General features: G+C 44.5%; 1 protein-coding gene across 1 annotated transcript; it reads right to left on the reverse strand.

The window, feature by feature from the left end:
* Nucleotides 1–646: 646 nt before the first annotated feature.
* Nucleotides 647–26,114, reverse strand: Riok3 (RIO kinase 3). Its single transcript, XM_032885353.1, has 13 exons — nucleotides 25,143–26,114; nucleotides 18,201–18,316; nucleotides 17,367–17,512; nucleotides 17,165–17,272; nucleotides 16,859–16,968; nucleotides 14,740–14,883; nucleotides 11,285–11,412; nucleotides 6,806–7,003; nucleotides 6,119–6,278; nucleotides 4,139–4,219; nucleotides 3,958–4,047; nucleotides 3,232–3,339; nucleotides 647–2,125 (listed from the first exon to the last, which is right to left on the reverse strand). Exons 1-13 carry the CDS (start codon nucleotides 25,203–25,205, stop codon nucleotides 2,018–2,020), a joined length of 1,560 nt encoding a protein of 519 aa, XP_032741244.1. The 5' UTR covers nucleotides 25,206–26,114; the 3' UTR covers nucleotides 647–2,017.

The raw sequence follows: 26,114 nt of genomic DNA on the forward strand, positions 1-26,114 counted from the left end.
CTTCAGTTTGCTTTGTCCATCCATTTTGTTTTCTTAGGCAGAATCTAAGGCTGGTCTTAAACTTGTAGCAATTCTCCTGCCTCAGCCCATCCTGCTGCCAGGGTTAAAGGTGTGTGCAAGCACAATCCAGAGTTTAACTTCATTATATGTACGAGGTTGGCCTCAAACTCAGAGATCTGCCTACCTCTACCTCCTCTGAGTACTGGAATCTGATTTCTTCATATAAAGGAAACTAGTAATGAATTATCTTATTGAGACAGAAATTCTCTCCAATCACCTTGTGTTGGTAACTTATTTTTATAGATATATATACAGATATAGATCTCCACAATCAATAAAATAAGGCAAAATATTCCTATTACAAACATATACACACTTTACTAAATTACTTATCAAATTAGTATCTCCTACAACATCCAGCTATATGAAAAATGTCCTGAATTCACAAAAGGGAAAAAAGTATGTATAGAGCATTGTTAGTAAAACTCAAAACAGAAATCGTGTGTGTGTGTGTGTGTGCGCGTGTGTGTGCGTGTGTGTGCATGTGTGTGTGTGTGTGTGCGCGCGCGCACTTACACTTCACTATAGAAAGGGTGTCTTGGTGCCAGGACATTAAAATAAGGACTAAGAATTAACCACACAGTGAACCAATTCTAAAATGATCTCTTCATTTTTAATTTCTTGAAAGGCAAGTTCATAGCACACTCCAGGCAATGGTTTGAGAAAGATTATGTCAAGAAAGCAAACAAAGTTTTAAATGATTGTTCCAAATGAGTTTTCTGGAATTTCCGTCCAGCCAATACTCAGTCATCATTTAACTCTGTGTGGAGTGGCAAACATCGAGTAAGGGAGGAGTCACCTAAATTCCCACTCCTCTGGAATGCAATTGAAAGCAGTATAACAGAAACAAAGATAAATAGTCTAGAAAGAACATAGCTGGCCATTTAAATAATGTTAAAACCTTTCAAATATAAATTACATTTCCTCTTTATAACCGGACAGAAAGCCAGGTTTTAGTGGATCCACTGTGACCCCTGGAGCGGGGTAATGAGGTGAGAGCAGCCACTGGTCTTCAGAAGAAGGCTCCCTCCCCCTCTCAAGCTGAGTCCAGCCAGGGTGAAGACGGGCAAAGAGGCCAACAGCTGAGTTGCTGGTTAATTCATTACTTTGTCTTCCACTTATTTAGAGCTCTAGTTACTTTGTTCTATTTCTCTCCAAATGATTAGCAATCAATATGTGAACAATTTTAGGGAAATGTAAACTGAAATGTTTCATTGCCTTCTTAAACTGTATCAGATACAATTCTTACATTCTGCCCTTCCAGATACTTTATATTTCATTATAAATGTAGATGAATTACATCCCAACCATCTAACCTAAATGAAGAAAACCTGAAAGTTTTAAAATTTAGTTAAGAAATCCTTCTCTATTCATCTTTCAGAAACCCATGTCGTCTTTCCTGGGTGAGACAGAAATGTAGACTCCCACACATCCGAGGTCTACCACCAGGCACATTGCTTCTGTCTACTTCCGCCATCCACTCTGAAGCCAAATGCCCACTTCTAGACCCACTGGGGTCTCCAGGCTCACAGTCCAGCAGTTGAGAAGGCTGATTTAAAATGGTAGCGTTCACCCATAGCTGCCAGGGAAAGCAAGAGGCAAGTGGCGTGGAGCAGTGCAGCCATCGAGCCTCCCCTGCAAAAACCTCAGTCCCCACCTCCCACGTTTGGAAACACTGCCTATGTGAAAATCCTCATCGAGACATTTCAGATCATGAGTTGTGTAAAATCCAGACTCCTTTGGCTACACATCTGTAGGTGTTAAAGAATTCTATTATCCTTTTTGTAAGATGAGAGGTAGTGACATTTTATTCTTTCAATGCCGAGTTAAAAATTGCACACATCTGGCACGTGGGTCACGAGTGAGGAGCACAGAAGCAGCCCTGCCCACTCCTGCTTTGGTAGGTCAGGTCAGGTCACGCACTCGTTGGCTGTGGCAGCTGGCCATCTCTGCTGGACTACTCCGCATACAGCATGGGTGGGCTTCCTTCATCTTTCAGAAACGAGGCTGCTTTCCTTCCATTCTTCTGAACATGATCTTCGTTCATTTTCTCCAAAGCTTCTATCTACAGAACCAATCATGGAATCCACTTGTCAAGTTTTGACTTTTTATGATCATACCTGACCAAGGTGGCATTTTTCCTCTCTAACCCCTGGCCTTTAGTAATGATGCTGGCCTTGAATTAGAGTCAGTCTGTCTCTGTCTGTCTGTCTCTCACCTCCCTCTCCCCACCCCCTCTGTATGTGACACGTGTGTACATATAACTGTTTGCTTCTGACTCGATTATATTACCAAGGTCAGTACTGAGTATCTATATGAAGTCAGGAACTAGAATCTGATCAGTTTTGCGATGTTCTCCATACAGCTCCCACTCGACAGTGTTAACCCCATTTGACTGAGCTACGGCTCTCGGTACTTCCTGCCTGTTCTTAGGTTCCCCCAGAGCTTGGCCAAGCTCAAGTTTCACATGAGAATTTCAGAAATAGACTCTACTCTCTGCCTTGTGGGTAAAATGCTGGGGAAATGCATTTTTTAAAAGACATCCTTTCTCTATGTAGACTAGATAGCCTGCAACTCCCTGTGTACATCAGGGTGGCCTCGAGCTCACAAAGATCCACCAGCCTCTGGGATTAAAGGGTGTGACATTCACAGCTAGCTGTCACTTTTACATTTTAACTTTTGTCCAATCCTAAGGTATCAAGAGATCTCTGAAGGAATCTGGCTTTCTGCCTCTTTGTTCCCATAGCTCTGGCACTACAATGGAGGAATCTCTGTCTGTGGCTACCTTCTGCAAAGGGCAGGCGGGCTCCATGAGCTCCTGTTTTCATATCACCCAGAGCACTCCTAAGTCAGCATCCTCGTTCTTTAGACTGGAGAAAGAAAACTAAGCTGGGATGTGTCGTTACCCAGCCCTTCTTTTTAGACCCCTGCCACGGAACACACTCTGTAGACCAGGCTGCCCTAGAGCTCAGAGATCGTCCTGTCTCTGCCTCCTGAGTGCTGGGATTAAAGACAGGTGCCGTGTCCAGTAGTCTATTCCCCACTGTAAGCACACTGCCAACTCTGTAGAGGATGATGAGGAGACAGGTTTGGAGGGCGGTCAGGTGCAGTCTGAGCCCGGGACAGCTCCTCAGCAGCAGCAATACGAGGACAGAGAGCTACACCACTCACCTCAGCTAAGAAGTCAGCTTCATTGTCTGCTGAGATGCTCAGGCCAGAAACAGCATTGAACAGCTCCCGCTCGTTAAGGGCTTCCTTTACTCCTCCCTTCTGGAAGAACTAGCAATGGCATACAAACGGTCACCAGCAAAGTTCTCACAGACCAGCATAAACAAGGCACCAGTAAACGCCGTCACCATTTTGCAGGCATTAGGTTAAGAGGCCCAAGTTCTACTTGACGTCTGTCCATCTTTAGCACCTGCTCTGCTTGCTGATATCTCCTCTTCACTTATAAATGTGGTGCCCTGTGTACAATTACTTTGGCCTGGCGTCGTATAGACAGATGCTATATTCACTAAACCCCATGAGTTATAATTTTTAAGCAGCCCACAGGTTACCTCTAGTACAGTTATTCTCTCACTTGGTTCTCCTGCTAGCAAAATGCGAAGTGAGAGTGAGCAGGCACTGCTCCTCCTTGTCTATCACAGAGCAACGTGGCAGGAAGCAGCAGGCTTACCACGTTCCACCGTTGGTTTATGCACTAAGACCTCAGAAGCAGGTTATGTGAGTCACAGGCTCAAGAGTCCACGAATGAATTCAGAAAATGTCTCCTTTATCTCCTTATCAGCAAGGGAGCTGGTATCCCTTCCTTAAATTTCTACAAACATGGTTCTCTTAGGAGTGAGAAAATATTTGAACCTGTTAGGTCCTTTGAAAGACACCGCTTTGCACGCCTACCTGTGAAACGTTCCTACAGTCACGGAATAAGAACTCCAGGCCATGAGGATGGGTCGGTTCTACCGACTGACTGACATCAATCAACCAGACCTAGTAAACACAGAGCACAGATCGATGTGTTTATACTCACTGACTCACATCAGGAAAGGTAACCTGGATATAAACTAACTGTGCCACTTACCTTCCCAGCGTGCCACAGCATGTTGTACTCGCTGAGGTCGGCGTGCACAAGGGTGCATTCCTTGTACAACTGCTGCATCAACTGTGAGAAAGGAAGGGATATTGAGGGAATGAAGGCACAGCTCTAATTGAGCTCTACTAAATAAATTAAGTTACTGATTAAAGTACACCTCAATCAATACTTCCCAGAAAAACAAGTTAAAAACTTATTTCCTTTCTTATTTGTCACAGTAATGAATTGGATCGACAACTGAGTCACAGCCTCACCAGAGCCCTCCTTCCTCCTGTTGCCTCAGTGCTGCTTAGGAGGATGAGGGGTAGCAGGGCACTGCCAGAGAACTAGGGTGCGACATTCTGCTTTCTTGCTGGGACAACAAAATCAGCCCATGGTCAGATTCCAAGTGGATCTGTTGCCTAAGCAGGGGGCCAAGGTAGGTCCCTTCCCTCTGTAAAGGCAAGTGTCTCACTGAGTCCTCTGTGGAGCACACACAATTCCACGTGAAAAGTATTTCTCACCAGGGTTGGTGGGGTAGAATAGAGATGCTCTTGTTTGTGAGCCAATGTCTTGGTATGTAGTGTGGGCTGGTCTTGAACTCAAACTTTCTGCCTTAGACTCCCAAGTGCTGGGATTCTCAGTGTGTGGCATGTGTGACTAACAGCCTTTTTAAATTAAGGAGCATCACACACTGAACACAGTGATAGCCCTAACCTTATAATTGAAACCATTGTTTGCCTCCCTAACAGAACCAAACAACAAAAGTCGACCACTTTGTCTCTTCCCAGTCACCCAGAAAAGGATTTCTTTTTTTCATGGCTCTTTTCTAGCAGTGGAAGGTGGTTTACCTGCCTGACTGTATCCTTTTTTGTATGTATGCATGTTCATGAATGTGTAAGTGTGCATGCATGTAGAAGCCAGAAGTCCATGTCTGGTGTCTTCCTCTATTGCTCTCCACCTTAGTTCTTGAGACAAGGTCTCTCTCTCCCTATAAACCTGGAGCTCACAGATTCAGCTAGAGTAGCCTGCCAGCAAGGCCTGGGATCCTCCTGTTTCCTCCCAGGGCTGGGAATGCAGACACACACCAGGCTTTTTAGAGGGATACTAGGAGTGCAAACTCAGCCCTAGGCTTGCACAGAAGTATACTGGCTTAAGTCCACTCCCTGCCCCCACATTTCCTGTTTGCATCAGAGCCCAGGAGCCCTGTGATGACCCCAAGGCTGAGGATATCTGCACCACTGAAGCCCAGGCCCCTCGATCATGACTTAGGCAATGACTTGGGCAGTGTTTTTATATTCCTGTCTGCTGCTGTATGACACAAAGGCTCCATGCACACTGTAAGTCTCTCCAGTGTTCACTGAGAACACTCCAGAGGAGCAATGACAGTACAAGGAACACCACCTTAAGCAGGAGGCCTCGAACCTAATTCAGCTATCACCCCAACACTCCTGACATAGGGTTTCCAGTCGGAGCATCTGACTCAGCAACTGTCACTCCAGTCTTCAGTTTTCATCGTCATCCTGCCGGAAGGATGCCATCTGCCTCCTCTGACTCCAGAGAGTGGCTATAGGCCCTTTCTTTACTGTTAAGGAACTTCTAAGGACTCAGACACACAGGATTCCATCTGCTAAACTTGACTGAAGTTCAGTGAAAAGTGGCTTAATATTTTAAGTTGGCAGTGCTAAGAGTGAAGCCCGCCCTTGCTCCATGAATGTCTTAAGTTACCTAACATTCAACATACAAAGCACAAAAGCAACTCTTTCTGTTGGATAGGGTGACACTAAGGAGTTCAAGCTGGCCCTGAACTTGAGGTCCTTCAGCTTTAGCTGCCCAGGGTGGAGGGTTACAGATAGGCAGCTGTAAAGTCGCCAGGGTGGCCGTGAAGAGCTGGGCTGAGTGTACCTGGGACTACAGCACACTATTCACAAGTCAGTGCACAGCTATAAAGGCACTTACGTGGAGAGTCTGGTGGTAGGCACTACTTACGTGGAGAGTCTGGTGGTAGGCATCTTTCATTTCTTCTTCACTAAGCTTTACTTCCTTTAATTTAGGGGCTGGAACTTGATCGTGGCCAATGAAAGACATAACTAAAATGTGCTTCTTAAGCAGTACAACTGTTGGACAAGGAATTCCAGCCTTCTGCATTCTATATAGAAAGAAATAATTAAGAATATAAAGATCAGGAGGCAACATGCATTAATTTAACAACGCCTAACTAGGACCTGCATTGAGCTGCTATTATGTTCTACACAGGAGATGTGGAAACAAAAACAAAGGTAAGACAGAGCCCCTGGTAGGGACACTCAACAGTGCGGTGGCATCATGGGAAGGTTGGCACAGGTGCAGTAGGCGCCCTGCATGCACTGTGATTCTCCGGAAAGAATATTCAACAGAGAACTTTCATACGTAGAATAGCATGTCTAGGCAGATAGTGCTTTAGTTTCTCTTAAAATATCAATAACACAGGAAAATGGCTTTTCATTTACAAAGTAGGAATTCTGGTTCAAAACATGGAAGTGTTTTCTGACAAAAAGTCTCATGAAGCACTAAAAAGCCAAAGCCGTTTGCTCTTCTGTAAATCAGCTTAAAAGACAGTATGGATCCTGGCCTGCTAGCAGTCTGGGTACACAGGGTAATTCCCAAGGTCGCCTGCGGCAAGACCGTTTTCTTTACCTTGTGAGATTGTGCATCTCCTTCTCTGCCCACATGCGGATGATCTTACGTGGATTTAGTTTACTGAAGCGATCTTTAAACCTGAAATCATCTTTAATGTATTTGTCACGATTCTTGAACTCATTAAGAGTTGTTTTAAATACCTTGATGGCACACTCTGTTGGTATAACTTTACCATCTTCCTTTTCATCCTCCAGGCTAAGGGGAAAGGGAAGAAGAAGAACTAAGTCAACATAGTTGCAATGCACGGAGAGACTATCCCGCCCAAGTACACAGACTTTGTTTCAAGGTGCCAGCAACTGTATTGTCTTTTCTATTTAATACCTTCAAGTATTGTATCTGAATAAAATGTTAGGTTCTGGGGGGTTCTGATATGTTTCCTAGAATGGCCTGGAATTCCTAGACCCAAAGGATTCTTCTGCCTCAGCTCCCCAAGATGTAGACCCATAGATATTCACTATTGGTCCTAGTTGGTTTTGTTTCTTTCAATATAAGTTTAGTTTCATGACTATAAACTCAAGCTTGACAAATAATGGGAAAACGTACTCCTTAAAACAAACCATTATGACCTTGGATGATTTGGGAGTAAAACTCAACAAAATCAATATAGAGAAAACCCTTTTAAAAAAATAATTCCTTTCTTGGCGGCTGTGTGAGGGTGACTAAAAGGTGTGAGTGCGCCCTGTGAGCACATGAAGAGGCAGGAGGAGGAAGGGAGCAGAAGCAGAGTATGAATGGACACTGGAAAGAGCCAACAGGATGCACAAGGTGACCAGCATTGGAGAGTGCCAGAGCCAGGCCAAAGCCAGGCCAAAGGGGAGGATTTGAACCATATTCACAAGAGACTTGGGCCCTTTCTGAGGAAACAGTACCGTAAAGTCCTGGCTAGAGAGAGGAAATCAAAGGTGGAGATGGGGGACAGGGTGGGGAGGAGACAGGTGACAAAGAGCTTGGGCATTTCTCCAGAGGGAGCAGCAATCATGAAGGCATGTCACATGATCAGCATGTTAGGGTAGGAAGAGCAAGGAAGGCAGAGGCAGGGCTGACTCAAGAGGTTTAAATCACAGCGATAACTAGGAAGAAAAGAAGGTGTGTGAACTATAGCAACACTTACTTCTAAATACCTGCAGGCAAGCTAAGCTGCAAGAGAAATGCTTCCAGAAGACAGAATCTGAACTAAGCCAGCAACCTTTGTGTATTACACTCTTCTGGCTACTTCTCCACTCAGCCCCTTTAGGAACCCCTTTCCTTATGCGAGATCTAAGGCCTTCATGTCCTCTACCTGTGGAGAGCACTTACCCTTCCGTACCTGTTCCGCATTTTCTCTACAGTGTCAGGCCCTTTATTCAACCCATACTCAGTTTCCCTGGATGTGTAGCAGGTGTCTTCAACTCTCCATGCCAAGAACAATGGTGGCTTCCTAGATCGACTTTCCCTTAGGCTCTCATCTCAGGAAATAACACCGACATTGGCTAGGCTGGCTAAGAGTAGCCCATGTCCAATCCAACAGCACAGACTGCTGATTATACTTTCTAACCACAGCTTCCTATTCTTCACTTCACTGCCAGGAAGGGTTTCCACTGTCATAGGGACTGAACCCAGGACTCTCCATGCTATTAAGTACTGAGTCACATCCAAAGCCGAGCCTTTTTCTTTTTTTATCGTCATCCATTTTCCTTCTAGCAGCTCACGTCATCTTTTGAAAATAAAAACCCCGTCTTTGGTTCCCACTGTGCTTAAATAGAAGACTCCCTCCAGATTCACACTCCTTCCTGCCACAGCTCCCCTGCTTCCTAGGCTGCTCTCTCTAGTCTGCAGTGCAGCGCAGTCTGATCTTCCACACCGGGCAGGTCCTGGTGTCACTTCCCCAGACTTCCCTGCTCTCTCGTCAAAGCCAGGACACTGCCCCAGTGAAACCTTGGAGAGCAGCACACATCTGTGCTGTCTACGTAGCGATAACCTTGAAGGCAGCGGTGCGGTGGTGGGGACACCCAGCAGATGGAAGGCACTCACACACTGGCAGGTGGATGAGAAGTTTTCAGGAAGAGATTACAAAGAAATGAACCCAATACCCTAAATAGGTTATAGACAGACTAGGCTACTTGAGGGGAGCTTCCTATCATTGGATCGTTTACCCACAGAGTAAACAAAACCTGACATTTAAAACAATCAGTGATAGAGTCCAAATTTAAATAATTCACCTCGGTATTCTCCTAGCAAAACACGTCCATGAACCTTATCTCACGCAAGTCACCTATCCCTCTGCTAATTTTCTGGCCTTTATTTTTTGAGACAGGGACTCAGATAGCCTAGGCTGAGTGCTGAGATTACGGGCACCACACCAGCTCCTTCTCTCCTTAGTACAGGGTCTTACTGTTGCTCAAGGAAACTCTTACCTCACAGGAAGCTACAACACCTGTGTGCATCCTTCTAACTTCCTGTGTCAACATAAGGCTCTTACCACATCCAGTGCGTTTGCATCGAGTTATTCCCTGTATCTCTAACATTTACTGTCAGGGAAAAGTGGAAATCTGCTGACTAGCACAGAATTGGAGCTGTGTAATAACATCATCGACAGAGCTGAAGCTTTGACTATAAGGCTGAGGAAGCCTCCCTCCCTCCCTCCCTCTCCCCGGGCAACTGCGGTCACAGGGCTACATTTCTAGAGTGGTGGCCTGTCTTGGGTGTTAATTCTGCTGTACTTGTAATCAACTGACACCAAGCATGCTATGAGGAGGAGTTCTCCTCCTCCTCTTGTTTTTTGGCTAGGACAGGGTCTCACAATGTAGCCCTGGCTCAAACTCAGAGATCGTCCTGCCTCTGCCTCCCAAGTGCTGTGATTAAAGGCATGTGCCACCACCACCTGGCTAGGGATTATTCTTGATCAGATCATCTTAGGTAGGAAGATCCACCCTAAATCTGGCCCAGACTTTCTGTAACAGCCCACATAAAAGGGAGAGGAAGGTCTAATTGCCCTCAGTCTTGCTGGCAAGATCTTCCCTGCTGCTAAGGTATCCATTCCTCACACTACTTCATGATTCCAGTGCAGACTGAGGACCAGCAGCTCCCTAGGAACTCCCAGACATGCAGTCTCCTGGACTCAATCTCCAATTCCTGGCCTTTCTATCAGGAGGCATCTACTGCTGAACTATCAGACTGCAGTTTGTGAGATACTCTAATCAATCATCCCCTTTAGAATATATACATATGTCTGTGATGTAATCCTATCATTTATGCTCTTTTAAAGACCTCGGACTAAGCCAAGGGTGATGCCGCATGCCTTTAATCCTGATACTCGGAGGCAGGCAGATCTCTGTGAGCTCGAGGCCAGCCTGGTCTACAAAGCAAGTCCGGGACAACCAAGGCTGGTTACACTCAGAAACCCTGTCTCGAAAACCAAAATTCAAGGATCTCCCTCCATGCTGCCATGTCATTTCAAGTAGCATGGTTGTGGATGGAGAGACGGCGCGGAGGATAAGAACACTTGCCGTGCTTCCCATTCCAAGGACTGGAATTTGGTTCCCAGCACCCACGCAGAACACTCACTAACACCTGTAACTCCAGTTCCAGGGCCAGTGCCATCTGGCCTCTTACTGTCACTGGCTGCACACACATTCAAAAGAAGGAATGACTCCGTCTAGAAAGGTCTACTGATACCTAAAGTCCTTAAGGTATGTCAACCTGGGAAAGATCACTGCATCAGATAAGTAATAAACATACACGAATTTCTGAAAGATTGGGCTCAAAATTGTTACTTATGGGAAAACCTTAAGTAAGTTCAGATGAAGACCACTTCTAACACTTCCTTGTAAAGTTTCAACACTTGCTTGTAAAGTTTTAGTCATGGGCAATCTTTTGCTTTACAATAATTAGCACATTAAGTCATATGTCTTATTTCAAGGAAGCCTGTGTTGAAATATTAAGAAATGTTTATTAAGATTAATAGCAGCAATTACAAAGTATGATCTCACTGTGCTCTACAAAATACCCATAGTGAGTATAGCCTGTTCCAGATCTGAGGTTGAAAGAGGCAAGCCCCTCCCACACACACCTCCTTCCTTTTTGGCTGGTTTGGTTTTGTGCTGGGATTGGACCCAGCGCCTTATGCGCACTAAGCTTGTGCTCTAACTCGGAGCCGCAGCCCCAGGCCCTGCGCTGCCTTCTCTCCTCTTCTCAGACCTTAACAATCCACTTCATTGTGATGTTTGTGCATTATGGATGTGTGTAAAGAGGAATAATTAAGAAAACCAAAGGCAAAGACTTGATTAATAGGAATTTGAATGCTTATAAGTTCAAATAAATAAAAAGTACTGCCTAACCTCTCCATAGTAATGATTTCTAAATGATTCTACTCGTTATGCAGCATTAAGTTTGATTATATGTAAGTCCATCAGTCCTGAGGGGAAAGGTGTTTTCACCACGGTGCTGGTTTTTTGTTTTTGTTTTTTTTTGTTGTTGTTGTTTTGTTTTTTCATTTACCTCCCTCCATATGCATGAAAGACAACAGATTCCTTTCCTGTACTAATACAGCCAGTGATTGTCTCCAACATTCCAGAGTTGACCATTTTATACATAAGTAAGCGTGTCTTAGGATCAACTGCTTTTTCCTGTAAGAGATAAAGTTCTATAAGTGAAAATGGTCAACATGAAAGACTCTCTTTAAGGCAAATGCAAAGTTGGCTCTTGTTAGAGCATGATCACAATGATACACTTTTCCTCGGGGGCCCCTGGATTTCTGCTCCAGTGTCATGAGGCTAAAGAGATGGGTTTGGTGACAGTCCCAAGTCTGGACCAGAGTCACTGTTTCTGTGGCAGAAAACTTTCAAGGTCAGAGTTTCTTGAGGAATAGCCCCAAAGGGACTTACGTGCTGACAGCAGAGCCACAGTAACCCATGTCCAAAGGTAAGCAGAGCCAATGAAGGACCATCCTAAGACGGTAGGGCACAGAATAGGTGAGATAGTGTCTGAGTGTGGAGACGGGCACAGATTGTGTGTAAGGGACTCAGGCCCAAGCTGATTCCTGGGTAGACCCACCCAAGGCCTGCTCTGGAAATGTCTGAAGATGACCACTCATCCTCTGTGCTTCCTCCACACTGACCTCAGGGAGAAACAGCCCATTCTCCTTCAGCTCACCATAAGCCCCGATATGCCTAGTGGGAGGCTCTGATGTATGGGGAAAACTAGCCTCCTGAAGAGTATGTGCTCTGACCAAGGCTTCCCCTTCATTCTCAACAGCACTGCTGACTTCCTAGTCCTGGCTCCCCACTTTGTGGAAGATGATGATGTGGTTGGAAAAGAATCTCTTCAAGGAAAGCAAAACCTTGAGTCCTGCACCCTACACTTTACTCATCCACTCTTCCCTGTCCTCCCAGGCGGGACACTAAAGTAGACAAGGTTCAGAGACAATGACGGCTCCTGGGTGGCACCATGCAGTCTTGGAGGCCACAGATACAGTGTTCAGGACTCCTGTCCATTGAAATATTCCCCTTGGCCTCCAGTAACCCCCAATTTTGTCCCAAGATAAACAAATAGGAGAAAACTGAATAGGAGCATCACCACAGCTCCCCTGCAGAGACAGAACTGGAGAAGGGACTAGAGGAGTAGGGTCACATTACCTGCTGTCTCCTTCTATAGCAGCAATGTGTTCCTCCCTAGCCCCCACACTATTGCCAGGACATAAGCCAAGATTAAATATAGCCAATAGGGACTGGGGCAGTGAATGCAGGTGGTTAAGTGGTACAAGTGGGATGCCCAGGCAGGATGGTAAATCTCTAGGTTCAATGTATACAAAGTCCCTCCCCTTCCCTAACCTCTGACTTTTCTTGATTGGCCTCAGCATCTTTTCTACCTAGCTAGCCACCCTCCACTGGGAACTCTTCTACCCTTTGAAGACAGAATTCATACACCAGGCTATAAGACAACAGCTTCTCCCTTCCTGTTCTGAGACAGTACCAACCTTGTGACATCTTTCCCTGTGTACCCAATGTGGGTCCCCTACTACTGAACCTTGAAATGAGGCTCTTTGACTATAGCTTCCACATTCTGTCCTTAAAGAAGAAACTGGAAATTAAAACAAATCAAAACCCAAATATTAACTTAATCAAAATCTTTTTTACCAACTTTAACCAAGTTTAAATAACTCTCTCGTAGTCTTATAGGGTTTTTAAATTCTTTTTATTTATGTGTACATGTGCATGTGCTAAGGCAGTTTTGAACGGCCTGATGTGGGTACTGGTAATGGAGCTCTAAGCCTCTGTAAGAACAACGCGTGTTCTTTACATTATACTGAACCACCTCTCTGGCCCCTTTTTTAAGTGTTCAGTAAGTACACTTACTGCCAGAATAGTACATATTATCTTCATTAATATAAAAAGATTAGTGTTCTAAAGAGTAGTAATTTTGTTATTTTCAAAATAGATATTATATTCATTAATGTAAAACACAAGACTATTAAATTACAAGTGTCAGTGTACTAGGCAAAAACATTTTTTTTTAATGTAGAACATCTGGGCTGGAGAAATGTGTGGGCCATTAAGAGCACTGGCTGCTCTTCCAATGGACCTGAGTTCAATTCCCAGCACCCACACATCAGTTCATAACTGTCTGTAACTCCAGTCCCAGGGAATGCAAGGTCCCCACATGGTACACGGACTGATGAAATGCCCATAAATATGTAATAAAATAGAACTTTAATCATCTGAAACACTCAACTAAATGCACAGTATATGCTCTAAATTACTGTCATTAAAAGAAAACTTTTTTGGGGGAAAAACCTTTATTCTAATTAAATCACAAATACTATCATTCAGATGGCTTAAGGAGGCCATATAACCACTCGCTCTGCTGCAAATCCTGTCATCTCAGTGAACTCTGTATGGACATAGCATTCTGAAGCAGTAAGATTATTACTAAATAAATCATGGGTGTAGTAACACATGGCATTAGTCCCAGCACTTGGGAGCTTAGAGGCATTTGTATTTCTGAGTTCAAGGCCAGCCTGGTCTACAAAGCAAGTTCCAATACAGCCAGGGTTTAATTCAGTTTACACATTGTACTTTTATGTCCAGTTTCCAAACATTTCTTCAACTCCATTAGCCCAGAGAGCGACTAATGTAACTTTTTTTTTCTTTTTTTTCTTTTTTTTTCTTTTTTTTGATATCACTAGTCCAGGCTGGCCCGGAAATCCCTGCGAAGCCCAGGCTACCCTGAAACTCATGGCAATACTGCTGTGTTAGCCTCAAACTCCAACGTGCTGGGATGATATGCATGAGCCACCTGAGCTCAATCTGAACTCCTTGACATGGCTAGTCTCTGTAGGCAGACTTCAACACTATCAGGAGTTAGCCTCATACAGGTTCTGAACACGTTAAAACTTGAAATCGAGGGTCACCAACTGTTTCTGCTAAGCCAGTTAGGTTCCTTGAAGGTCCTGGTAGGTGATGTCAGGGTTTGAAGGCTCAAAATTACTACCTCCACTAAAGCCTCTAATGACACCTGGCTTCGTATATTTACCAGCCACACCACCGACAACTGTGGTTGCCACCTAGGCCACTGCTCTGGCTCCTGGGGTGCAGCAGCAGATGAGCCCCAGCTGTAGATGCTGACCACTGCTGAAGGCTGTGCTGTCCTGGGGACCTGTGCTGTCCTGGGGACCATGTTCATGTGAGAAGCCACCCAGCCACACCAGATCCTGAGAGCCTCAAAGCACTGCTTCTAGAAATTGAAAACTCTGTAATATGTGTTTTAAATCACTGATTAAATAACTAGAAAATGCCACAAAGCGACATCACTTGAGTAGCATTGGTTTGGAAAGCCAGTTTCAGAAAAAGGGATGGGGGTAATGATGAAATTTTGTTTTGCTCTTTTTTCCCCTCAGACACTGTTTGTAATATGAATTTTTCAACCAAAATGGGGGAGGTGCTAAGAATGCTTACAGCGGTGGAATGTTCCTTCTTCTCATGGAGACGGGCACTTCGACGTTCTTCCGAGTAGGCATGTTGTTTTAAAGCATTAAAAACGTGGTTGGATAGTTTTAAATCCATTCCAATTCCATCTCCAACCTGAAAGCCAGGTGCAAACTGACAAAGAAAAGTCAGGAGTTAAATGTTTTCACATGGTGACAATGATGTTGGAAACAACGGTGACAAGTTAGCCTCGTAGTAGATTTCATACTCAACAGATGACCTCATGCAGAAACAACCCACAGGCCCGGGGCAGGGATCCCAGACACAGAAGAGCAATGACAAAGAAACTGCAGCCCAAAGGACAGCATACCCTGTGCAGAGAATCACTTCACCATTTCTGAGGTGAAGGCCTCTCAGCGTTTGCTCTGTACCTTACTTTTATGCCAGAGAAGACAATGTCAGAAAGCTAAACAAACTCTAAACCTTAACAAAAAAATCCAACTTCATAAATTACTTTTAAGTTGCTACAGTACAGTCACCTCCATGGCACAGTCTACTCAGGCAGCTGCCAGGCATCCTGTGGATATTTAAATTTGTGTTGATTACCATGTCACAAGTCCCCCTGTCACTAAGTTCTGCTGAACAGCACTGTTCCAGAGCTATTCCAGTCAGAGTATAAAACCACCACACTCAGTGACATATGTACTAGACAAGCCTTCGTGTGCTAAGGTCTGCATTCTTACTGATCACAATATTTATGAAAAAAAAACTTTAAAAGATGTATTTATTTGGGACTAGAGAAGTGGTTTCCCAGTTAGGAACGCTTGTTCTTCCAGAGACCCTGAGTCAGTTCACAATAACCTTTACTCAGTGCCAGGGGACCCAATACCTGTCTGTCTATGTCTCTCTCACACACACAGCTAAAATTCCTTTTTTAAATTTGTATGTCTGAGTGTTTTGCCTATATGAATTTACCATAGGCGTGCTTGTGCCCATGGAAACCAAGAGCATCCCATCCTTTGGAACTAGAGATAAGGATGGTTGCGAGCCACCGTGTGGGTGCTGGTAAACAAATCCAAGTCCTCTGCAGGAGCAGCAAGTACTATAACTGCTGAGCTATCTCTCCAGTACCCAAGAGCTTTTGGATTTAAGATTTACTATCAACTGTATGTGGGCGCACAAGCACATGCAATGTGAATGCCCATGGCGGCCAGACGCATCAAATCTCCTGGAGCTGGGGTATACTGATGGTTGTGAACCACCTGATGTGGGCGCTGGGCGTCAAACGCCGGTCCTCTGGAAGAGCAAGTGCAAGTATTTCTTCCTCTAGTTCTTTTCTTGTCCCCACTGCTGTATCCTATAAAAATGCTATTTCTCTGTGATTAAGGGCACTGGCTGCTCTTCCAGAGGTCCTGAGTTCAATTCCCAACAACTACATGGTGGCTCACAACCATCTGTAATGGGATCTGATGTCCCCTTCTGGTGTGTCTGAAGACAGCAGCAGTGTACTCAGATACATAGAATGAATAAATAAGTCTTTAAAAAAAAAAAATGTAGAACTAAGCACTCATTCATTCTTTTTAAAGACATAGTCTAATGTACCCAAGCTAGCCTTGAAATCACTATGAAGCCAAGGATGGTGATTAATTCCTGATCCTCCTTCCTCTCCCTGCCAAGCGCTGGATTCCATGCCTAGCTTTCTTAATTTTAGATCTTGTAAATCACCACCATCATGCGTTTTACTCCACAGCACTGAACTCTCTTTCGCAGACTGGGTTTGGGACTTGTGCTGTCATCTATATCATCTCTGCAGCCTGAGGTGGTGGCCACAGTACAGAGGAGGCACAAAAAAGGAGCATGAGTTTGAGGCCAGCCTCAAACTATGTGGTGTGAGGCCATATGAAATAAATAAAAGCAAATAAAGCTTTAGAAATGTACGGCGCTGTATCAGAATGCCGCTGGCTTCCTTCTGTGTCTTGTGTTTCTGTGTTCACTCGGTCTCCCAGGCTGGCCAGTACCTCACTATGTACACCACATGTCTCTGCCTCCTGGCACTGGGGTTAAAGGCATGGCACCATATCTGGACGGAATGCGGTTTTTAAAATGTATCTGAACTCTTGATGGAGAGATTATACTGTCTGTCACTTACGTTTTCCATTCTTGCTGTGTTCTTTCTTCCACATACTACTTCATCATGCTTAGTTGTGATGTCTTTTCCTTTTCCAATAAAACCCCTTTTGGGAGTAGGAACTGGCTTTGCTGAAAGCAATTAAGAAAAGCCAAGACTATAAGAACAGCAAGTAGTAAAGTCTCGCGTTCGGCAAGAGCACTTGAATCTAAGCGAGTGAATTATCAAAGGAGATCCCAAGACAAACACGGATCTAAACAAGTTCACTGGAGACATTGCTCTTCCGTACGCTACCCTTCCCAACTGTGCCCTGAAAACAAGCAGCACCTGGTCTGTAGGGATCGTCGCGAGTGTCCTGCCAGTCAACCTCGTCCTCAGAGCTGTCACTGTCTTCAAAGGGATGAACTTTCCGATAGTTTTCAAATGAAATGGAAACTTAAAGGTAAAAACGGGTGCTGTTTTATTCAGGAGTGTATACAGGCATTTCCTACCACCCAGTGGCAATGTCAGAGTGACAGAGGTCTGGTACCTTTGCTGTCACCGTTGAACTTCTTTTCTTCACGCCTAAGCTGTGCATCGTATTCTCTGTCAAATTCCATCTGCAGCATCTGAGCCAGCATCAGGTCGCTGGAGGTGTCCATGTTTTCTCCAGAAATAAACGGTCCTTCAGCAACGCTATTCAAAATAAGGCGACAGAAGCTCACCTGATGTGCTGGGCAAACGGCTGCTGCCTGTGAGAAAAAGCGTCTCTGCAGTACTAACATCCCACAGCGCTGCCGTCCTCTGTCCAGTCAGCTCCCACCCACCACCACCTCAGAGCCGTAGCTAGGACTGAGAGCCGGAGACAGCACTACAGGGTCTGTCAGGAGATCCACATGGACCCCAGAATGCTTGTTGTCTATAATCTGGCCAGAGTAGAAGGAAAACTAATGAAGAAACAGACAACGAACACTAGGAAACAATACCCTAATGGTTCAACTGTTGCAGTAACAGGAACAAAACCCAGAGGAACAGTGGTTTGCCTAAGATAATACAAACTCAGAATGTCTTCTCTGAATTGCTTGGGACTAAAAGTATTTATGATTTTGAAGTTTTCAGACCCAAAGCCTGAAATGACAAATGTCTAATTATTCTTGATCTGAAAAATTATGATCTGAAATACTCTAAAATCTGAACATTTCTGAGTGCTTTTCTGAGGGTTCTAAATTTTAGGGGGTATTTGCTCTGTACTGACAATCAGGATGAACTCGGTACAGTGCAATTGCTTTTGCATTCCTGAGTGTGCACTCTTGCTCATATGTAACGACAGTCCCCAGTCAGACTCTAAAGCTGTGCTACGGCAAGTGCTGTGTGCGTCACATACACAGCTTCAGGGAAAGCAGCTGCTTCTTCTTCCAACTGCAGCTCTTTGGCCAATTCTTCACTCATCACCTCCGCCAGTGAACAGGATACTGTGTTTTGAGGGGTAGCCCATGGGCACTGTTCAAACAAAAGAGAAGAACTTTATAATAGTAGCTAAATAGTTGAAAACAAGGTTATCTTTTTCAGAATTAAACTAGTTAAAACCATCAAAATGGGTGATTCGCTATTTACAAAATTGACTTTAAAAGAAAGCATCTATTTTGTTAATTTCATTTTAACTTGCTTACTCAGTGTGCAAGCACCACAAGGCAAAAGTTAGGTCAAAGGACACCTGGCGGGAGGCGAGTCCCAGGGATTGGGCTAAAGTCAGACTACCAGGCCTGGCAGCAGGTCTTTACCCACTGAGCCACGTGACCACTCCCAATGCCAATCTTACTGAGGGTGAGCGTGAACTGAAACCTGCTCCTTGCCTTCTGGTAAGTGTGTTCTCAAGGCTGAAAAAGGACCAGGCTATTACACAGGAGGCAAGAGGCTCAAGCACAACCAACTCCCTCCTTCCTTCCACTTCTCATCAAACCTTTCTGCTTATGACCGAGCTTCCCTAGCAGATTTCTCGTGGGAATAGTCTGTGCGACCATCCAGATGATGCACTCCTGTAATTCCAGTGTTCTAGAGGCTGAAGGAAGAGGTTGCTGTGGCTTTGAGGCCAGTCTGCCCTATAAAACAAGGATGTCTCAAAGGAAAAAAAAAATTAACCTTACCAACTATTACAATTCTAGTCCTACTCAAGAGCTTGCCTAATTCCAATCTAAGCGTAAGGTCATGGCTCATTATAAACGTGTCAGTCCTCCTTAAGATGTCTGAGTACATGCTACAATAGAACCAAGAAGAAGCCTCAAAATATGTATTGCCCACCTCCAGAGTCTGTGAATCAGACTTGACAAATTATGATTACAAAAGAGTAATAATGTCCCTGAGATTCTTCTTCAGCACTGGCCTCCCTTAGTGACGTCACTGTCTCAGCTTTCCTGAAACACAGATTCTAGATTATTTCACACTTTCCTAAAACATCCAATTCATCATTTACTCCTTGTCTTAATTCCATTTCCACAGTACAGAGCTTTTACCAAAATGTAGATTTTACTAGTAACATTCCCTTAGTTAAACTTTGTGTTACTCTCACTGTCTGAGCTCACTCCTTAATGAGTGTCTACTACAGAATTAGCCACAAAACTATTTAACCAAGGAGAGACAGCAGAGGTACAGGAGACTCGGAGACAAGTGGATAGGAAAACCACCCACGCTCAGGTTCCACAGCACTGTGGAGAGGGTCAGAACGGACTTGGATGCGCTGCCTGGATGGAACCTGAGGGTAATCAACAATGACTTCCTGCCTAAGGGAACCAGAGGAGTTTTGTCTGAACTCAGCCTAAGGCAGAGAGGCGCACATGGCCCCTTGCACACACCTACAATAGCCACTGTAGAGCTGGTCCATCCTCATAGAAGGCACCCCCTAGAGAGGACAGAGACTTCTTGGAAGTTGACTGAAGCTCTCTGTAATGAGCAGAACATGGCTTTCTTTGGCCTTCTGCTCTTTAACCTAGAAATGATTGGTCTGGGGGTTTAGAGAGATGGCCCAACAGTTAAGAGTAACTGGATGTTCTTCCAGAGGACCCAGGTTCAACTCCCATTCACATGGGAGATCAGAGTTGTCTGTAATTCCATTTCTAGGGGATTCAATACCCTCATATAAACAAACACGCATGTCAAGTAAAAATAATTAAAAGAAGTTCTTGATCTGATCAGCCCAAACACAAAGCTCTAAAAGCAGATGACTGTATTCTCACCACAAATATCAATAAGGGAAGTAGCAGCCCCCCATCCATGCCCCCCGACCCCCCACCCCTTTTTGCAGCGGTAGAGACTGTACCCAAGGTCCACTCCACTCTAGGTAACTGCCATTCCGGGCAATAGCATGAGCTATACTCCCAGCTCTGCAGACAACATTTCAACATTTCCTATATTTAAGTCCCATTTATTTAAATCATGGCACAACTAAGTAGCTACATTATTTCTTTATTGGTTGGTTGGTCTTGCCAGATCTCAAAGAAACCCAGGTAAGTCTCAGTACCTGTGCCTCCTCCTCCCGGCACTGCCCAGCACGGCCCCCTGTCTTACCTCTTCAGCCCACTGGCTGGGCTTCCCTTCTCCCAGTGTAGGACGCCTGTATACCTAGCCATTCTAGCAGTGCACGTTCCACAGTCTCTGTCTGTGGCTCTTCCCCGGGCCTGCTTGCCTCTCCCTTCTCTTGCTTCTCTCTCTTCTTCCTCACTCATGGACAAATCCAGTGTGAACCCTTCCAGAGCATCTTTCCCTCAGATCTGTAATAAAACCCTTCTCTTGGATCCTCATTTGAATTGGGTCTCTGTTTTGTAGTTCTGGTTGTCCTGAAACTTTGTAGACCAGGCTCTGCCTCTCTCCTGCTGGGATTAAGCCACTGCATCTGGCCATAGCATCTACATTTTAAAGGCTTAGAGACTGAGACAAAGGAAAGCTCCATTAGTGCAGAATCAACACTAAAATTTCAACAGCTAGCACAGCATGTGCACTCTCTTCCTTAGGATTCAGCTTAGAGCTTAAGCATAGAAACAGTCAAGTAATTGTCGCGTGATACACGCCAAAGGAAACAATGCAAAGATAACCAAAAGTAGTCTGACGCTGCAGGGGTCTGGTGCCTTTGAGCATCTCAAACTGCTCAGGGCCCTTCCTTCCTCCACCCTGCCTATTTTTGAGGCTCAGGGTCTACTGTCATCACCCGATTCTAAACACATTAACTATAAACTATTAGACGCACTCCTCAGAAGAGTTAACAATGTCAGGCAGGAATTTTGTTATTTTGAAGTAGTGGTTTCTCTATTCCCCAAAGATTAAGTCCAAAACACAGACCATAGATATAAACAGCACCCAGAATTGCCCACTCACGGTGATCACGTCCTATGGAACCTCACACTCACAGCTGTGCTTCCCCTATCTCTGCCAAGCAGCTCAACTGGAACACCTCCCACTGAGGCAACTTCCTTCAGTTAAGTAAGTCACAATTTCAGACTTCCACAGTTTAAAATCAAATTGAAACATTTAAAAGTATCTAGTAAAAGCCTCCCACAAAATTCTCCTGGGCTCTGTGAGGATAGCTTTGGGAAAGGGAACACTCCACAAATGGCTAGTCCTGCTGAGAGGGGCTTGGAAATTTTACTGGAGGCTTTTCCTATGAACTAGCACTAGGGATATGTAGTGGAGAGTCTGCTGTCCACCTCTTGAGACTTTTTACTGAGTACTTAAGAGGCAGTGGGCCGGTGGGATGGCTCAGCTGAGAGAAACCTGTGGAGAAAGCACGACAGCCCAAGTCCAACTCCCAGTTCTGTTCATCAATATATTCATGCACAACATTAAGCTCATCTGAGAAGCAGCACCCAATCCTTTCAGAGTGCACCTGAGGTCAACAGTGGCTGTCAATATAATCAGACTTGAATCACTCTTCTGGGCGTGCCTGTGAGGGTTTTCCAGAGACAACTAGACCGTAAGGGTTCTGGTCTGTTTCCTTCCAGATCCTCAGCTCTGACTTCCATGACATGCTATCTCACTACAGGCCCAAAAACACAGCCAAGTGACCATGATCTGAAAGCTCTGAAACCATGAACCAAAGACTTTCACTTTTTAAATGGTTCTCTCAAGTATTCTGGGTCCAAGTACATAAACCTAATAGTGTATGTGGCAGACCCATAGCCAGCTTCCTAAATCCTTAACCCTGAGATGGTCCCATCATCTAATCTGGGGAAGTTCCACCACTGAACTCTGCTCCTCAAGGTTCTTGACCATGGCCACATTCATCAGTCTCTGGCTAGTGCAGATTGAAGGGGAATCAGCCTTCTTTCCTTTGGTTCCAAATGATGTGTTTGTTCCTAGCTGCTCATCTCAATTATAGAAAGGTTTTTACTGAAGATATCTGAGGACTGACTCAAGTAAAATGAAAAATGACAGACACAAAAGAGACACACAGTAACAAAAGCTCAGTCTTCTACTTAAAGCAAGTCTAAGAAGATCACAACTCACAGGAAGACCTTTTTCTAACCAAATAATCAGGACACATTGTCAACAAGCCAATGAGTCAAACGTTTCTGGAAAAAACCATCTGGTTTTTCCCTAATGGTCAACATCATGTACTAGAATTGTACATTCATCATAATTGATATAACCTTTCTTGGAGACAGAGTATAGAGCCAACAGTGGCCATGAAACTTCACCTCCCACCTTCAGTCCTCCTATCTCCTACCTGGGATTACAGCTATGCACATTACATACTGACAGTTTTTGAGACATGGCCCTCACTAGGTAGCCCAGGCTGGCTTTGATCTCCTGACTTTGCATTTAGCCTTGGAACTACAGGCACACACTACCATGCCTGGCAATATGTTAAAACTACAGTCCATACTTTATTAATATTTCCTTAGCTTTCCCCTAATGCCTTTTTCTGATATAGAACTACATCCAGGACACCACATTAGATTTGTCATGTCTCCTTAAGCTCCTCTTGGTTTTGAGTTTCTCAGACTCTTTGGTGTCTGTAGCAGTTCCATGGATTCATTTCTACAACTCCCTGTTGGAGCTAGACACTTCCTAACTTCTGCCTCTGGTTGGCAGTCCCCCCTTGTCTGTAATAGCAGTGTGGCATTCTGTCACTTGTACCCTGGGACAGGTCACTGGGACCCTATCAGAACTGTGAGGTCAAAGGTTTTACTAAGTCATGCTTTGTCTTTGTAACTTTTATTCTCTCAAGTATAATAGAGTTTTCCAGAGTTTACATCAGATCTGATGACATCATCATCCTGTGGGCTGACTGAATGTGTAATTGCACACTCATGCTAACTGTTGAATTTCTCTTGACTGTGCCCATCTTCAATTATATTTGATATATATCTAAATCTATATCAAATGATATAATATATCTCATGATGGATTTTCCTAATATACTTCAATCAAAAAAATACAACAAATAAATGAAGTGTAAGCTCTCTCCTATTAAACTATGCATTAGTGATTCTTTAAAGTGTTAAACAGTGCATTCTCAGGGCCTCTGCGTCTCCTCCCTGGGCACTCACTGGCTTTCCATGCTTAGAGAGGAAAATGGTTATGCGAAGCTGGTTTTGGTAGTCTGTCTACCAAAAACCTCCAGGAACACACATTTTGTTAAGTGATGAGGATGGATTTTACAGTTGTGATGATATACACTTACAGGAGAGGGTGATGGGCAGTTAATCTGGTATTATTTATTTAGGAAGTGAAACATGTTCTCAGAATACCTGTTTTCACTGAGAATTTCCCCCACCTTCTGTGGGTGTCTAGCTGGAGAAACTCAAAGAACCTGGCTTACCTTTCTTTGTCCTTTTATGTATAGTCACCTTTACCTCACCAACAAAGTCAGAACCTCACAAACAAATGGATAAAATGACATGAAGGTGTAACTATATTTACAGCACAACCTCTGACTCTTCCTACAGGGTTATAAACTTATAAAACCAGCTTTTAGAAAACTGAGCAGTTGAGCCTGGCAGTGGTGGTGCACGTCTTTAGTCCCAGAAGCAGGTGGATCTCTGAGGTAGAGGACAGATTCATGGACAGAGCAAGTTCCAGGGCTACACAAAGAAACCCTGCCTCAAAACACCGACCCTTCCACACCAACACCCCAAATCCAACTCAACAGCAATTATCTCTTTTTCTGGATTAAAAAAAATGGTCCATTAAGATTAATAATTGATTAAAAATATTAATGAGTAAGTGTGCATTTTGTGGATTTAAAGTATAAAAGACTCATTGATTTTTATGGTAAAGTTAGATTTGTGATTCTTTTAAGATTTTATAAGAGCACTTTTTAAGATAAATAGTAATATGATTGATCATTTCTTTGTAACCACAAATTGTAGCCTGTTAGTAAGAGAACTGGCTGAGAAAAATATTTTGCTTCATTATACTATGTTAATCTTTTAGATTATGAATGTATGTGGGTTCTTGGAAATATTTTTTTTCACATGCACTATGGAAAACATTCATTCATGTATGAATATTGGGAAACTCATTGTAATCAATCACTTGACGCAAAAAGGGAATGTAACCACATTTTAATTTTTATCTTGCTTGAAAAAATTTGATGGGATATATTGTGGTGGGAGAAGTAAAATTATCCCTTAAAAATAAAAAAATTAAAAAAGATTAATAACTGAATTCTGTGGTAGCATGCAAGAAACTATCACGAAGTTTTAGAAGGCTGGATTCCCTTCACAACCTTAAACCTGGGGAATACAAACCCCAAAGGAAGCACTATTGCTCTCAGCAAGTGTTACCGGTCTTTTCATCCTAACCAGTTTAACACGAAAAGGAGGAGGCTCAAAATCAGACGTGAACAGAAAAGAATCGTAGTCTGCCATTCGAGAAGTACGGAGAAACCAAGCCTACGGCGGAACATGAAAATCCATAACCATTTTACAGTATTACTGCCCCTGGAAAGGGGAAGGCACAGCTAGATTTTTATCTTTTAACATATTGAAAACAAGACATTACGGAACTGGGATACCCGCACCAGTCTGAAAGCGACAGTTTCCTAAAGCAATTTTCTGTCTAAGCTTTCTCAGGGTTGGGCTGACCCACTTGGCTAGTGAAAAACAAGAGCCAGCTGTTTTCCCTCAAACCTCGGCGTCCGTGTGGGGCTTTCCGCTCCTGTCCAGGAACAAATGGAGAAGACAAGACCCAGATCCAGTCGGACCCCGACTACCCGGGACGGCCTGAGCGAAGCCGCCAGGGTCCTGCCCCAAGGTTCGCCCGACTCACGTCTCCTGACTTCGGAGACAAGCATTTGGCGTGAGCTGGCTCACTTGCCGTGGCCACTGCTTACCTTACTGGGTCCCCAAGCTGCTGCGGGCCCGGGTTCAGGTGAAGACACTCCGACCAGATCCATTCCGGGAAGAAGGCAGAGACAACGACGGAGCCGAGAGGTGACAGGAGGGGGGCGGGCTCCGACGAAGACACGGGCGGGACACGGACAACCGGCTGCCGGTGCCGGAGATGAGGTGACAGATGGCGGCCGCGGCGGCCGCGTCCGGAACTGGGCCGCTTCTCTTCCGCCCTATATGCTAGTGTTCTCACTTGTGATTGGCTGCTCGTAACCCGGGAGGGCTGTACTTCCGGTCTCTGCCCCTCCGGCTCAAAGTACATCTGGCTGGGGTTGGTGTTGACCCACTCCTGGCACGGCAGGCGTGGGTTTGACTTCCTCTCAGCTGGTACTCCCTGTGCGGCCACCGCCTTCCGGTTCCTTCCTCCCAGTCACCGAATCTCATGAACCCAACCAGTGTGGCCTCCGAATGCTCGAGCCAGGCTGACTCTGATCATTATTTCCCGGGGTAATTCGAAACTGGACCGAATTCGAGGAGAAGGGGGGCGGAACCGGCAGGTTCACAGAGGGGAAAGTGATACGGATTGCGGTGGTTACTCGTGTCATTTGAGGGAAAGTGTGGAATGAGAAAGACTACTGAATGTGTGGCATAATGCTGAGCAAAAAATAAGACGGCACAATAAAATTTGTGATTCTCTGTTTTGTTGAGAAATTCACAAAGTGACTGGAAAACCAAAAGCATTATACATCACTATATCCAAGCACTAGTCAGGGTTTTAATCTCAAAAATGATGTTGAGAAGATTCTATCCGTACCTGAAAATGAAACAGGCACATAGAATAAAGTAACTCAATTTGGAAATTAAATGACTCCTCAAGCTGGTCGCCTAGCATTTTAACACATGAGCTTTGCTGGGAGTTGTTGAGATTCAAATCACAAGAGCTAAGATTAAAAAGACCTTGAAGCTGGTTGTTT

Source organism: Rattus rattus, chromosome 15 (assembly GCF_011064425.1).
Source record: "Rattus rattus isolate New Zealand chromosome 15, Rrattus_CSIRO_v1, whole genome shotgun sequence".
In the NCBI taxonomy this organism is placed as follows: domain Eukaryota; kingdom Metazoa; phylum Chordata; class Mammalia; order Rodentia; family Muridae; genus Rattus; species Rattus rattus.